This window comes from Scomber scombrus, chromosome 18, assembly GCF_963691925.1.
Source record: "Scomber scombrus chromosome 18, fScoSco1.1, whole genome shotgun sequence".
Lineage (NCBI taxonomy): Eukaryota > Metazoa > Chordata > Actinopteri > Scombriformes > Scombridae > Scomber > Scomber scombrus.
In genome coordinates this window covers 23,632,506-23,649,422 of record NC_084987.1, presented here as the reverse complement: position 1 = coordinate 23,649,422, position 16,917 = coordinate 23,632,506, and the positions used below count along the sequence as shown (strand labels likewise).

The 16,917-nt window shown below is 38.1% G+C and overlaps 1 protein-coding gene across 1 annotated transcript in view; it reads left to right on the top strand.

Annotated features, from left to right (window-relative positions):
- Window positions 1-16,917, top strand: part of cpt1a2b (carnitine palmitoyltransferase 1A2b) — a 43,272-nt gene continuing 26,355 nt past the window's right edge. The window contains 12 exon segments of the mRNA XM_062439435.1: window positions 1-121; window positions 6,660-6,802; window positions 9,022-9,161; window positions 11,435-11,612; window positions 12,441-12,542; window positions 12,790-12,927; window positions 13,924-14,001; window positions 14,340-14,447; window positions 14,983-15,067; window positions 15,235-15,315; window positions 15,318-15,353; window positions 15,356-15,431. Of these exon segments, the coding sequence (XP_062295419.1) occupies window positions 6,662-6,802; window positions 9,022-9,161; window positions 11,435-11,612; window positions 12,441-12,542; window positions 12,790-12,927; window positions 13,924-14,001; window positions 14,340-14,447; window positions 14,983-15,067; window positions 15,235-15,315; window positions 15,318-15,353; window positions 15,356-15,431 (1,163 nt within the window). The 5' untranslated portion in view covers window positions 1-121; window positions 6,660-6,661.

The window sequence follows — 16,917 nt, the reverse complement described above, 5'->3', positions numbered from 1 at the left end:
GTGATTGTCTTGCTGGAGGAAAAAAAGCTCGCTTTTCACTGCTAGAGAGGAAGGGAGGAGTACAAGCCGACGTTTCTCTACCAACCTTCTCTCCGACAAAGCTCCTCAACAGACTCTTCAGGTAAGTTTTAAAACTGTATTTTATCAACTCTTCTCGGACCGTTGCTCCAGTTTTGCTCCGTTTCATGAATCCCGCTCCTCTTTGGCTCTCTGCCGGCTGTTGTGCATCGCGCTGGGCGGCGGGGTGGAGAGATGGTGCTGAGCATGAATGCACCACTGTGTGCTGAATACATGAGATATTATGGGGGGGGGGGGGGGGCGTTTTGTAACGCAGCGTTTTGTAACCTATGCTAATATACTGTAATTTCACATAAGTGGTGTATTATATATCCGTGCTGAGTTAGTACTCTGTTGTCGTTAGTGCAGCGTGGTTGCATTGCAGTTACTAAACTGGTTTGGGCACAGCGACATTAAGACTCCTCCTAGCCAGGATACACACACTGACTTGAGAAGTGTATCATCTTATCGTTGTGGGCATCATGTGTTACTTTTCTGTTTATAATGTTACTTCCGCTCAATTTCAAAGCCATTTAGACTTATTCAAATGATAACCTGTAGGCTGCATTGGATCAACCCTCACATCTCTTATCTAACTATACGGGAAGTCAAAAGGAATTTGCATGCCATTCCTGGAAAAGGTTTCACATCACAGGATACATGAGTTAAGATGTTCTCCAAATATTTTGAGCTGATTTACGTTACTTAGCGACAACTAAACCAAACCGATAAATATAGCCAAGGTACGAGTTGATCTTCCTTGGAACTTCCTTCCTCTAAACAAAAGACTATGTATTCGACATTACATAAAACATTAGTCTAGCAATTATGTGTTTAGTTTGTGTAGAATTTGCTTGTGTGTATCTTTTTGTTACCACAGGACCAGAAATCCTTACGGGGACCAAAGCTTAATCCTAAACAGGCAAAGCATAATGTCTGAGGTCATGGTTGAGGTTAGTGGTAAGGTGTGAATTTAGGTTAGATTAAAGCTAGGATTAGGGTTTGATTAGGCTATCCACAATGAATGAAAGTTAATGCAATTTCCTAAAAAGGACAGCTTCACAAAACGTAGTTGAGTGTGTGTATGTGTGTGTGTTTATATAACTTTAAGAGAACCAGGTTTGAAAATGAGCCTTGTGAGGACACATTTGCATTATGAGGACATTTCTGTGTTATGAGGACGTTTCTGTAATGTGAGGACATATTGGCCGTTCCTCACAACTTCAAAGAGCAAGTTGAGGGTCAAGACTTAGTTTTAGGGTTCAGATTATAGTTGGGTTTTGGCATTTAGTTGTAATGGTTAAGGTCAGGGGCTTGGGAATGCATTATGTCAAGGAGTGTCCTCACAAAAATATAAGGTAACAAGGATAAGGCAAGACAAATGTGTGTGTTTGTGTGTGTGTTGGGCAATGTGCTCTGGTGGGTAAAACCTGTCCGTCAAATTTTTCTTGACAATTTTGAATCAAACACCAACATCTAGCATTACCAGATTCTACTACATGACAGAATTTTCAAACATGCTGAATAACCAACTTAACAAAGATCATTAAAAAGACATCCCTGCTATGTAAAGCAAGTGGGTGAAAAAAATAGATACATACCTTTACATATACAGTACCTGTATGTCCAAGTACTGGTACTGTAAAAAAAAAAAAAAAAAAAAAAAAAAAAAGAAGATACATATACAAAAACGTACGTAAACTGTAAATAAGATAAAACTAGTGCAAGGATGAATTGATTTAAACATGTTTGGGGTTTTACTGGTTTATTTTGGAGGTGATGTTAACAATTGCCGACCAGACCCACAGAAATCAACGTCCTCCTTTGAAACACAATATTTCCAGCTAAAATCAATAACTGGTAACTGCCTGATTCGGGAAAAGGCCCTGGTTTGTGCTTCTCAAGTGAGTCACCTATATCAGCATCATATTTTCCTCAGGTTATGTTTGAAAGCCCTAGAGTGTCTGAAGGTCCTCAAAGACTCTGCATAACATCTGGAGAGAAAATTGCACCCTTTACTGCACCGTAAAAGACATTTTGAACCTGTTTTCTGCGGTGTGCCTCTTTTGTCACATCTTGAAAGACGGGTTTAAGAATCTCTATTGTTGTGTGCAGTAGTAATTGCTGTTAAACAACCTGAGTTTTTGTGCATGTGTTTGTAGGAAAATCTGCTGCTTTACTCTGTGGCTGGAGTGGAATGGTGATAAATGAGAGACTCAAACTGGGGATAGATTAACATGAGATGTGTCATGATGGTTAGTATTGTAATAACAGGCAAGGAATGCTCTATGATATACAGCACTGTACTTTAATTTAAACCCTTCCTGAAGTACTTGAGTGAGGGAAAAACTGGTACACAAGTGGAGATTTTTTTACTAAGTGATGTTCCTTTTGCTAATCTTTGCTCTTCGATGTAGTAGTCTAGATTAAAAAAAATGTCAGTTTTAGCAAAGATAAATGTTCACAGTTTACACAGAGTTTAGGGTAAGTGATAAGTATAATGAATGTAAATGATTTGGATCTCCTCCTAAGTACACAGAAACTCAGCATCAACCATGCAGCAAACTGAGAGCTATTTTCTCTCCTACATTCATTCTTGCTCACTGTCTTCCTCTTTCTTATTAAGTCACACACACACAAACACGCAAAGAGAACAAGCAGCAAAGTGAGAAATATGCAGTAATCAGTCACTGGGTTGGTGAGAGAGAGGCAGGGAAGAGATGACAGAGTGTGCGCTTGTAGGTAACGCACATACCGACACACATACCAGCACACACACTCTTACATGTTCTCAGAGGGATTGCATGTTGACCTACTTTCAATACATGTAACTGTATAGTTGTCATGTCATCGTTCAGTGTGTTCAGTCTTCCTCATTCATCTGCAACAGGCTGTGCTACTGCTACTGATCTTTCCTGTCTAATGTCTCTTGTCACACACATGCACACACACATACGTACACCGTCAAAAACTACTGAAAGGAGAAACAGAGCAATTTGGCCTTGACAGATATGTTTTTTTTGAGTTGTGTAGCCAGTAGAATTAAGCTTCTTTTTTGCAGGCAATAGATTATGTAAGAATTGCATCAGATGAACCAAACATGCAGTAATACCCCCTAAACTCACATCAGACATTTAAAAGATGCAAAAGTGACCCCTGCTGAAAATAACATGGAAGCTATATCAGTGATGTCACCTACAGGCTTGTTAAGATATATTTTGAACTACAGCTGCAATGAATAATCTATTAATTGGTTAATTGTCAAATAATGTAATAGTTGTTAAGTATTGTGATAATCAATTAAATGTTTTGAGTCATTTTTCAGAAAAAAGAACGTTCAAGGTCTCTCACTCCAGCTTCTCAAATGTGAACATTTTCAGTTTCCTTTAGTCGTCTGTGACATTAATGCTTGGATTAGCATCTGTGTACAATATGCAGGATCAACAGTGTAATCAGTCTAAATGTACAAACGCCTTAAAATAACAACAAAGATGACGACAGAGTATAAGTTGTTATACACCCGTCTGTATGGAAGCTTTAAAATGACCTATTGGTAAAAATGATCCAGTTTATTAGTTACAAAAATTGTTTAATGGCCAAAAACGTCTTGTCTCACTTTTTTCTAGTAGCAGACAAACTCACTGTGACACATCTGAAGGCTTTCAGCAGTTCCAAGAACATAAGTTAAATTGAAGTGAGCAGCATGTAGCTGGTGAGCGAGTTTACTTCTGAAACTGTCTTTAAAGATACTCTGTGGAGATTTCTGTTTACATTCAGTGTTAGTCACCAAAACACATTGTTTACATTAGGGCTGGGCAATATGGGTAGAATCAAATATCACAATATTTTTGACCAAGTACCTCGATATCGATATTTCGACATTATCGTAGGGATGACTATCTATGACTACTGTTTCAAAAATCGATGACAAAATTAGTCGCCGACGAATTTAATTGTCGGTTACGTCATCAGGCATGTTTTTTCGTGCTTTGCGGAGTGGTGAACTCCAGCAGTAACAAACAAAAGCAGCTGAAAAACACACACTGCAGCATTAAACAACTTAACCCAACTCTGAGGTGAAGAAAATAACTCGGTGCTCAGTCTGTCTCACCTCAGCAACGCTGCGTCCTCTGTGTGTTGGACAGTGATGACTTCCCCGGACTCTCCTGCGGGAGACTGTGCACACCGCGCACCACATGTTCTCCAGATATTGTCACCTTTGTCTCAAAAATCCTTGGGAAACCTTGATATAACACTGTGGTGCTGTAGTAATTCATCCGATTCAGTGGCAGTATGGGCAGCCAGCATCTTACGGGGGGCAGCACGGAGCGCACACACGCACAAAAAAAACAATCAGTTTTCTATCGCTCATTTATGTCAATGATATAATGTCACTGTGTGGATCAGTTTACCTTGTAACACTGAGCGCCCTACATCTACTTTATGAACTAACAGCTTCTACCTGCTGAGATCTCAGTCAGAAGTAGGAGAGGAGCAGCAGTAGGTTGTCTAGCACACATAATTTTGTATGGTAGCCTAATGATGCAAACATTAAAATCAGTCACACCAAATAAACCACAGTTCATACTGTGAATATGTAGTTTCACAGACACATTGTTGTATTTTTTCTGGGTTGTGAGTAAAATCATTAAGAATAATGTAAAAATCAGTCTTTATGGTTATTTCTATCTATCGATCTATATGGATGGCGCTGAAGGGGAGTTCACCCGGGAGCCTTACAAGCTAGAACCACCACTGATCCGATTAGTTGATTAATCGTTTCAGTAATCGATGACTAGTCGACTCTCAAAATGGTCGTTAGTTGCAGCCCTAAATTGTAATGGATGTTAAGTCAAAGGAGCACACAAACAACTGCATCATATGTGTCTGACTAAAAGTTAATCCACACCTTAAAGCAAACCAGAATCTGCTGTGGCCATGATGTAATGCTTTTCCCACTACGCCCTGCTGTTCTCTGGCACGCTACATTGATAACATGTTTTGTTTAACGGGCATTACGTGCTGATTGTTCAGGTGTTTGGACTTTCTCAGTTGGAAGAACAGAACTAACCACAGCAGAATAATCTGAGTGTCACCATGCTATAGAAATATCTGTCTTTAGATTTGAATGTTGTGACCACTCCTAAATAATTCTGTAACATATCTACTGTACATAGTCGCAGTCAGTGGTATGAGTCAGGATGTGTAAGTCAACTTGCAGTAATATTTATTCTTCACAGCAGACAGTTTGACTTGTCATAGTAGGAAAATTACAGGTGTTACCAATAACATTAGCAATGTTCTATTCAAGTGTCCCAGTAAGTGATTACAGTGTGACAGCACCCTGAAACTAAATCAGCTAAATGGAATTCAGCCATTGTTAATGTCATTTTTCACTGTAATTTGTTGTTACTGTCATATGTCAAGGTGTACTCTGTGAAAAATTCCTAGCTGGCCATTAAGAAGGCAATTCCTCTGCAGACACAGTTTTGAGACCTTTGGATGTCCTTTAACTATCAGTTCTTTAAAAGACAGTGCAGCCTCACCATATCTTTGCATTTTGCTGCCACTGATTATATAAAATCTGCTCACTTGTTGCTTAGCTGCCACTGTGATTCCACGGTTGGCAGCTCGTTAGTTATAAATAATTTATAATGCCAGAAAGACACTGGCAGTTGCACAGCAACTGCCTGCCCAAGCAAGGCACCGTGATATGTCAACTCTGTTCCTGAGCTGCACAGTTACTCATTTCATCTTCATAAACTAAATCAACCTGCTACTTTCTAGTAGTTTGACCATTACAAATGTACAGTATTGTCACCTCTCTAATAGAGGAATAATTCACTTGATGGGACATGCACAACTGCTGTCAGCAGTATAAGGACATTTATTGGCATGGTGAAGACATCAATTCTTTATTTCTTCAGGTACAACAGTGTAAGAACTACTGGCTGTTTACACAACCTGGTGTATACTCTTGGTTTGACCACAACAGTAAACCAGACTGACTTACTGGCTGACTGAAGGTCTGACTGACTGACTGTTTAACTGTCAGACTGACTGTTTAACTGTCTGACTGACTGAGTAACAATGAAAATCCCTCTGCTTGTTGTATAGACAGCATGGATAATACTCACCTTTTTAAGGTGTGATTTAACTGTTTCCAGGTAAACTGCAACTAATATTTAGGTCCTGTAACAACAAAATAAAAACAAAACCAGTGGACATTTATTTGTCATTATTTGTTAGAAACTGACTGTACTGAGAGCTTCACCCTGTTTATCACCTCACACAGTAGATCAGCGTGCCATGAGCAGTTTTTACCCAGTACTATTGGTGCTGCAGCAGCATTTGGCGAGACAACAACATTCCACTGACACATTAAATTACTGAATTATTGTGTTCAAACCAGAGAGAGCCAACAAACACACTGAGCTACCCGCTGGCTCCTAAAACCAGCTGCTACACACACTTTATTTCACGAATCTAACAATGAAATCCAGATATTATAACACCCCGTCGTCCCAGTGAAGTCATGTAAGGACATCATGTGGTGATATTGGCGTTTGAATTTTTTTTGTCCACTTTTTGTGTTACCGTAGCGATGGCGGAGGCCCATCAGGCTGTGGCGTTCCAGTTCACCATAACACCAGACGGCATCGACCTACAGCTGTCCTACCAGGCCCTGAACCAGATCTACCTGTCGGGAGTGCGATCGTGGAAGAAACGCATCAGCCGCATAAGGGTGAGCGAAGTGTGTGTGTGTGTGTGTGTGACTGACTGACTGACTTTGATTAAGAATGGTTATATTCGTTTTATGCTATTTGTTTTGATGTTTTAAAATTTCACTCTACTTTATTTTGTCATTTTATTATTACTGTTAATGCCTATTTGCATATATTATCTTTTTATCAATTTTATTCGTCTGTTTCTTTTGTCTTTTTAATCTCTTTTAAAATCTGTTTTAGTTTAAATTTATAGACTTTAGATTAAACTTTATCTCTTTTATTTCAATTTACTTTTTTATTTTATATTTTTATTATAGCTCCTCCATTGTTGTTCTTGGTCTACACTTGTTCTGTCTCATTATCAGCTTGTCAATCAACTGCGAAGTATTTTGGACTACATTAACCTGTATGAAAGCTGCTACATAAATAACGTTTGATGGATTGTAGTCATTTAGGGAGCCTGACGCTGTCCAGCTTAAATTCAGGTCATGTTGCAAATATCTGATCTTGAAGTCTGTGACTGACAATCCGCTTCACAGAGCTACATTTGTCTTTTATGACTTCTATTTCTGTTGTGTCATTTCACCACTTCACTATGTAGACAGCTGTTAATTGTTTTTGATGGCTGACAATTAGGTTTAGAACAGTGCTGACAGTTGTGAGTTCTACTGAGTCACAGTGCTCATAGCACAGCTCCACACATCCACAGCCAAAGAAGAAAAGAAAAAAAAAGAACAGCTGTCAGTGTCTATTGCATGTTTGGTTATGTGTTATTTTGTTTTTGTTTATATCGTCATGAGTAACGGGATACATAAAAAACACGTCATTACTTAGTCCATCTCAGCTACTATGGAATTTGGTCAGACTCACATTCAGTCAAGTCCAAGTCTGTTTTGAAGGATTTTATCATCTGAGCAACATAAAACACCCACTATACTGAGAGGGACAAATGCTTTAGTTTTATGGCTATATTGACATGTGACACTTTGTGTATATGTTACAAATTTGAGGAGATGTGTAATAATAATAATAGTAATGATAATAATACTACTAATAACAACAACAACAATAATAATAACAATGCATTTTATTCATAGACTGCCTTTCAAAGTACTCAAGGACACCTTACAGACACACATAAAAAACAAAAAGTGCATCAAACATCATAAAATCTGCAGAACATAAATAGAATATTAAGTATAATGTATTATTACGAAAGTAGTAAGTACTGTAAGAAGTAAGTATAAATATTAAGTACGTTTTAAGTAAGTAAGTAAGAAGTATATTACGTATAAGGAAGTATATAGAATATTAAGTGTAAGTATTAAGTAAATATATTAAGTATGAGGAAGTATGTATGATATTAAGTATAGGTATAAAGTATATAAAGTATTATTAAGTAAGTAGGAAGTGTATTAATTAAATACATAATTAAAAAATATACTAAGCATAAGTATTAAGTTAGTCAGTAGTAAGTATATTAAGTATAAGGAAGAATATAGAATACTAAATATGAGTATTAAGTAAGTATTATCAGGTAAGTATTACATAAATAAGTATATTAAGTATAAGGATAGAATAGTAAGTGTAAGTATTAAGTAAGTATTGTTAACTAAGTATTAAGGAAATAAGTATATGAAGTATAAGTAAGTATATAAAGTATTAAGTAAGTAAGTATATAAGGATAGAATATTAAGTATTAAGTAAAAAAGTAGTAAGCATAAGGAAGTATATAGAATATTAAGTATAAGGAATATGTATATAATGTATAGAATATTATGGAATTATATTAAGTATAAGGAAGTATATAGAACATAAAGTGTTAGGATTTAATTAGTGTGCAGTTTGGGGCTGGATGTAAACATGCCTTATTACATGGTGGGGACTCCCTTCAGTATACCTTTATAATTAGCATTTCCTGACATGTTCTGACATGCAGGTGACAAACACACAGCTGTTAATATGTGCATGCGCAGTTGTGTGGTATTGTTGTTGTTGTTGTTGTGCTTAAAAACAGGACGTTTCTCAAGTCTCTGTACATGCGAGTAACTGCTGCGAGGCCAGACATTGTTCAGGCCCACAAATATGTTTTTTCAATTCTAGTCCTACATTTGAGCTTTGGTTTAGAGAGATAGAAATGCAGCCCGACATCTTTGGGTTTGAGTAATTAACCCGACATGCTCATAACTCACTGTCTCATTATATTCATCCAGTGCTTGTTTTTCTTCTCAAACAGAACCGAGTGATTAAAGGAGTGTACCCCGCCAGCCCCTCCTCATGGCTCTTTGTCGTCATAGCGATCCTGGCCACCATGTACATGCGCTCGGATCCCAGCATGGGGCTCATTGCTAAGATACAGCAACACCTGCCTCTAAGGTACAGACACACACACACACACACACACACACACAGACTTCTGATGACAGATGATAAAAGATTGTTCTTTTCTTTTTTCACCTGTCAAGTTGGAAGTTGCTCCGTAGTGGACTTCAATATTTACGGCTTCATATTTATTTGTATTGCTGTTGTGTGGATTAGCAATGCAAAGCCATTATTTAGTCACATTTCTGAAAGAATTGCTAATTGAAAGCAGCAGAATATGCACCAATTGGATGATTTCACATTGTAAACAAAACATGTGGTATCGAAACCAACACAAGGGATTCTGGGTATGGATATCTGGCAGTGTTACAGGCAGTAATTATACTAATTGACATCTACTTGTTTCCAACAGTTTGTTTGATCTAAGCAAACAGAACTTGTTTGCATATATAAAGCTGATGGATTATAATACAGCAGGGCGGATTTGGTGCCTGCATGTGAACTTTGAACTACATCCCTGCCAGTCTATTCACTAACTGTCACTTTAGATACTTAACATCACTGACTCACACACACACACACCTGCCGCATTCCACCTTGATAGTATTCATTCAGAAATGAGTCATGACTCATGTTGAATCATATGCACATTTATCAAATACAATACATGATCACACCCTGTACATTATATGTAAGTTATATAACATGTAATATATTAGCAGCAGGTTACAGCATGTGCTATCCTGTATAAAAATAACGGATTAGATGGAGATGATGGTGACTTAAAACTGTGGCTTTCACTCTAACTAAATTTCCGAAATACTTGACAGCTGAAAATAACAAAATAACAAAGTTAGAAGGTCAACCAAGAGCAGGAACTCAACAACTAGACGTGTGAATTTTTATTTCAAATTAATGACACTACTTTGGGTTGTTTGGACACTTCAGAGTGGATTGTAGTGTAGCATGTAAACCATGACCACTTAGCACAGGAGAAAGATAAACTGTTTAATCATCGTCCATTTTTGTAAGTCCATTAAAGTCACGGTCAGGTCTGTTTCACCCATTAATCAACTGGAGCTGAAGTCTAGTTGTTGTTTAGTATTTGGGTCAGTGACAAATAAGGGTTGGCAAGATGAACAATTCAAAAATATCTTAAATAATTTTAAAAGCAGCATCAGGCTTGTTAAAATGTACATTTTGTATTTTTGTTGGTTTTATTTAATTTGAAATGACATTTGCACCATTTTTCACTAACCAAAAGTAAGACTGAATGCTCCTGAAAATGGCAAATGGTGTAACCACAAAAGAATGATACATATTAAATATTATATCCACCTACAGTGTATATAGGTGTACAAATAATTACTTTAAATTACTTTAATAATTACATTTTAAAAAAATGTATATGGTTCCTGATTTACATGATTCCCCTTATTAAATATAATATTTATAACAATTGTATTCCATTACCTTTATTTAATATAAAAAGTTATAATGTAACATCATGCCAAACTAGTTTTGTATGTATGGTTACACCACTTAGACATTTTTACCATAATCCTCTAATATATTCTCTCAAAGTGGATTAAAAGCAGAAATGTTATGCTGGGTCCACAAAACTAAAATGTGCAAGTTATTCACACATTTACTTTCACAATTTAATCCCTTTAAATTTGACTAAACCACATGGACACAAAAAAATGTAATCGATCCATACAGAGTTCACATAACACTCACTATGATGTTTAATACTCAATAAGTAGCAGAAACTATATTAATGCTTTTCATAGAGTCACATTTTTGTTAATTTTTTGTTGAATTCATGGCAATTATTTTTCATCTTCAGTCTGTTCCATTCTGAATGCATTTCATATTAACTTTATTTTCAGTCATTTAATTAGTCTCATTTTATTGAACTTCTGCTTCTATCCAGCAGATGTCACTATTAGACCATCATAGTGTTTATTGTCGTTAAGGATATCGCTGGTGTCTGTAGTCTGCTCTACAGGATATTCAAAGCTCCAATTAATATAGTAAATGTAATACTTTTTGCATATCAGATTTATTTATTTATCTTTTTAATATACATGTTTTTTAATTGGATGTCTTTCTTGTGGAGAATGAAGTTTCTGGTTTTTGAATGTTCTTCAGTCAGAAATAATTTGGTTTCCTAAATGTTTATTTGGTTTATTTAGTTCTCTGGGTTATATAAAAAAGGTCTTAAGAAGTGCTAGATTTGGTGTTTTGACCTTTCCAGATATACTATTGTTTCCACTTCAAGTAACTGCACATTCCTTCTCTCTCTCTCTCTCCTTTCCTTCCAGTCTCCATTACTCACTCAGCACCCAGGGTCAGACCATGCTGTCTGCACTGGTCTTCAGCACTCTGCTGTGGCTCTCCCTCATCCTCGCCCTGAGGTTCTGCCTCAAGCTACTGCTCTCCTACCACAGATGGATGTTTGAGCTGCACGGCCGAGTCTCCAACACCACCAAAGTCTGGGTGGTAAGACACAATTACTGCTCGGTACCACAGCTCCCTCCTGTGGCCGCTCTGCATAGGTTGTTTAGGGTCCCTTCTGCAAAATGTGCCACATACAGCCATGACCAAAAGTATCGGTATCCCTGCACTTCTGTCAGATAATGCACCACTTACCACTGATAAATTGTTGCAATTACAAACGCTTTGGTATTCACATGTTTATTTCTTTTGTTTGCATTGGAACAACAGAAAAAAACTGAGAAAACAAGTCAAACCTGATAAAATTTCACACAGAACTCAAAAAATGGACTGGACAAAATGATTGCCACCTTGTCAAAATTGAATAGACATAGTTGTATTTCAAGCATGTGATGCGGCTGTATTTTATATTTAAACTCACCTGTGGCAAGTAACAGGTGCTTGCAATATAGAAATCACACTTCCAACCAGTTAAAATGGAGAAAAGTTGAGTCAACCTTTGTGTTGTGTGTACTACACTGAGCATGGAGAAAAGAAGCAGAGGGTTGTCTGAGGATTTGAGAGCCAAAGTTGTGGAAAAACACGGACAATCTTAAGGCAACAGGTCCATCTCCAGACTGATCTGAATGTTCCTGTGTTCACTGTATACAATGTTATCAAGAAGTTTCCTGCCCGTGGCACTGTAGTCAACCTCCCTGGACGTGGTGGACAGGATTTGTGCAAGGATTGTACAAATGGTGGATAAAGAACTAGGACTATGATTCTGATAGTCTTATGACCATTTTATTGTCACTTTTATACTTTCTATAAAATATGTGGAAACTTTCAATGTCTGTCATATTTTAAAATGTCATAAATCGATGTTCCTTTCAGACTCTGTTGAGGTTATTGTCAAGCAGGAAGCCTCTGCTGTACAGCTATCAAACCTCTCTACCTCACCTGCCCGTTCCTGCCATCAAAGACACACTGAACAGGGTAAATATTACACACATTAACAGATGTCCACACATGCTTATATACTGTATATACACACAGTATATATAATGCTACATGTTTTAAAACAGCTTTTTAGCTTTAGCACACCCGACTGTGTGAACAAAATGTAGCACCTCATTCAAATTAACACATTTATACATGTTGGACATTAAAAAAATTTTGATTTAATAGACTCATAAAATGCAGAGCCAGACTTTCACTGTTTCTCTGTTTCTTTCTCTGTCAGTACCTGGAGTCAGTGCGCCCCCTGTTGACTGAACCAGGCTTTAAACGGATGACTGAACTGGCCAACGAGTTCGAGTCTAATTTGGGAAACCGCCTGCAGCGCTATCTTAAACTTAAAGCTCTGTGGGCCACCAACTATGTAAGTATACTCACACACTGACACAAATATGTACACACGCACACACACACACACACACACACACACACATAAACACACACACACACACACACACACACACACACACACACACACACACACACACACACACACACACACACACACACACAAACAAACACACGGCCTAGTACATTTGAGAAGACATTTGACCTGACCGTCAGTAGTAGGTCCCAGGTCTGGATAACAACACCACTGGGCACTTTTCCAAACCCAGTTCTTTTTTTCATAGACGCAGCCAGTTATACTAAATTGGTTGGAAGCAGGTAAAATAACAGGCTGGAGTCCCGGTTTGAACTAATATCACAGGAAACAACTGCTGCTACACATTCCTTCAATGACCTATTTAAAAGGCATCTTGTGAGCCACAAAGTTTTCATCTGTTATTATTTAAACTGTAGCCAGTCCACAACATTTCTCTTGTCTACACATGCCCCCCATGTTGTGTTCAAGTTTGAGGCGCCTTTGATTAAACAAGCCGTGAGTTAAAGTCAACTGTCGGTTTCGGTTCTTCACCGTGTGGGAGACACTCCTCCTGCTCAGGAAATACCGTGCACCAGCGTCATCCTCGCTGGCAGTAAAAAGACTTGTTTCTTGTCATGTTTCAGCTTGAAGAGGCTGAAACCAAATGGAAAAGGTCCAAAAAGAAAAAAGAAAAAAAGCTGTGAAAAGTTAATGTAATGTTTACCATGACCTGTGCTGCTTAGAAACACACAACACTATCAAAAAGAGCTCAGCCAGGTAGATTAGCGTGCAGAGGTAGAATAAAAACAGTAGAAAAGCATGCTTCCCAAACAGGCCAGTAATAAATAGATTGCGAAATATCAAAGGATTATCTGCAGCATAATAAATGCTTCTTTACTATTCATACTTGATATTAAACAGTTAATCCTGGGAAAGCCTATAAACAGTCTGTGTTTTTAAAAGTCTAAACTTGAATGTCCTGTTTTTTCTCTCCAGGTCAGTGACTGGTGGGAAGAATTCATCTACCTGAGGGGCCGAGGTCCAATCATGGTCAACAGTAACTACTACGGCATGGTAACCAGCTGCCTTTTTCTTTGCTACAGTTCTTTTGAAATGTTTCACATCAAGATTCATGGAGATATGGTCAAACCAAAACGGATGGAATCACTCCTCTTAATGTTGATCTATTTACGTCACCCACTTATCACTCGGTTAAAGTTGTTGTCCTTTCACTGCTTTGTTTCAACAGTCCTTTGACACTCTTTCCTCCCTTAAGACCTCTTGTTCACATTAAGATAATAGTATGATGCAATATTTGAATTCCATGATAGTTTACACGTCCTTAAATCCATTCGCAAGTTTGTTTGTCAATGCTTTATATGACACTCTGTGTCTGTGTGTTTCCTTTGCAGGACTTTTTGTATGTGACCCCGACATCTGTGCAGGCAGCCAGAGCAGGCAACACCATTACTGCTCTGTTGCTTTACCGTCGCAAAGTCAACCGCGAGGAACTCAAACCGGTGCGAACACTCACTTTATATATTTCCTTTCCACAGAGATGATGGATTGATTTTGTTTTTTTTTGGTGGTATCATGTTTTTGGAGGAAGGCATGTTTGCCAGGAGGGTGTGTTGAGTTGTACTTTTCCTTCTGTTCAGGAATTTTCCAAATGGCTGGACATAGTTATCCACTTTCAATTTCAAGTGCTCATCAGAGTTTGTAAAAAAACTACTGCAGTCTCCACTCAGGACATGCACAGTGAGGAATAGACACTACTTGCTTAGCCAATGTGACATGAATAGCCTCTTAGCTGCTAATGTGTCAAAAAAAATTATAATTGTACTTGTACAACTAAAGAGTCAAAATAATCCTTAGTTATTATTTGTTAGATTAAAGGAACATTCTGAACTTGTCGTAATACTTGTTTTATGCATTAGTACTTTCTTTTCTGGTCTGGAAAGACGCCATGAAAGTGAAACCAGCATTGAAATGTGGTGATGTCGTAATAAACAATGGAGATCAATCAATTTATTTATGTGTTTCTCTGTGTGTCAGAGTCGTGTTCCAGGTACCGTCATCCCTCTGTGTGCGGCTCAGTGTGAGAGGATGTTCAACACAACGCGCACACACCAGGAGAGGAGACGGTAACGACACACACACAGAGACACACACACTGATACTCACATGCAAAAAACACAAGATTCAATTCTGTTCGCTGACATCTTGTGTAAAAAGATAGAAACAAAACAAAAACACATCACCCAAACAAAACTGTGTGCGCATGAATCAAAACATCCATTTCCTCCTCAGATGTGCTCCAGCACTGGCAGGACAGCGAATTTGTGGCCGTGTACCACAAAGGCCGCTATTTTCGTTTGTGGGTGTACCAGCCGGCCGGCTGCTGTCTTCCAGGGAGATCGAGTACCAGATCAAAGAATCCTGGATGACCCTTCACCCCCACAACCCGGAGAGGAAAAACTAGGAGCCATCACAGCTGGAGATCGGTAGGAACAATGATGCAAAGGAAATAACTGAATCATTCTCATTCTTTGCAGCTTCAATTTGTTATTTTTTGTGCAGAAAAAGCTGGAAATGATGATTTTTGTATTTATTTATTCTTTTATGTAGTATTAAAGGAGCAGTGTGCAGGATTTAGTGGCATCTAGCATGTGAGGTTGCAGATTGCATCAAACTGAATACCCCCCTCCAAGCATATAAGAAACTCTACGGTGGCCACAAATTCATAAAAATGTGAAAGTCCTTTAGAGCCAGTGTTTGATTTGTCTGTTCTGCGCTACTGTAGAAATATGGCAAGCTCTGTGGAACAGGACCTGCTCCATATGTAGATATACATGGCTCATTCTAAAAAAAAAAAAATAGACAGTAATAAATACACAAACACACACATGTACACAACCATCCCAAATCAATAAAAAAAAAGATTTTCAATACAGTTCAGGACACAATGGTGGGGTCAGAGAGAGAACAGGTAATGACAGGGGGTGAGTCACATCTTTCAGAATGTTGTTGGCCTGTTCCAGTGCTGGTTCTGGGTCAATGCTTAATTTGGAACCGGTTTTCCTGTTTCAAACGACAAAGATATGACATAATGACGTGGCTCCCTAACCACCAAACAGGAAAGAGAAGACAAACAATAAAGGCCAAGACAGCTTGACAAACACAGCTCTAAATGCGAGAACTCTTGGAAATGCAAAAGTAGTGGCACACAACCCAGTATTAACCCAGGCATACTATGAGAGGGACAGATTATCAACGTCATCAGTGACATATACAATAACAGTCAGGGGAAAACTGATCAATACTCAGCCCTGATGCTGAGTTACAGATGCAAGCATGTGGTGTGTCCGGTCACTGGTGGCACCAGACATCACAGAGAGATTTCAAAGAAGAAGAACACAGTCATGTAGTTTACCAATGGAGTGCCAGGAAAGTCTGCTAATTACAGGAAAGCATCTGGAAGTTGGTGGCCACGGTGTCCCTTTGTAACAATCCTCACTCACTTTAAACTACGTAATAATTCAAATCAACAAAGTAAGCTCTCAAGATAAGGGTTGGGTACTGAAGTCAGTACTTTTAATGGTACCGACCAAATTACGCTGGTACTACCGAGTATTGATTCACGTCAAATCAAGCAGTGCTAAATTTCGTTACATTCAGACGCATCATTCTGCAGTGGAGAGATGTGTCCCTTCCAGATGTTTTTTTCCCCCGTGCATATGGTTACACTTCCACCATTGCCCAGCGGCGTCCTTAGCGAGAAATCTCATGAGCTTTATACCTACTAAACTCAGACATTGCGTCACCATGTGTAACTCCATAATAGCGCTAAAACTACACAGATGCATTGTGGGAAACAGTGCTAATAAATATGTTTAGAAGAAATATAGTTAATATATGTTTATATATGTTTTATATATTGTATTTGGTATATTTATCTCATATTTACACTGTATTTTTCTCACATTTTCT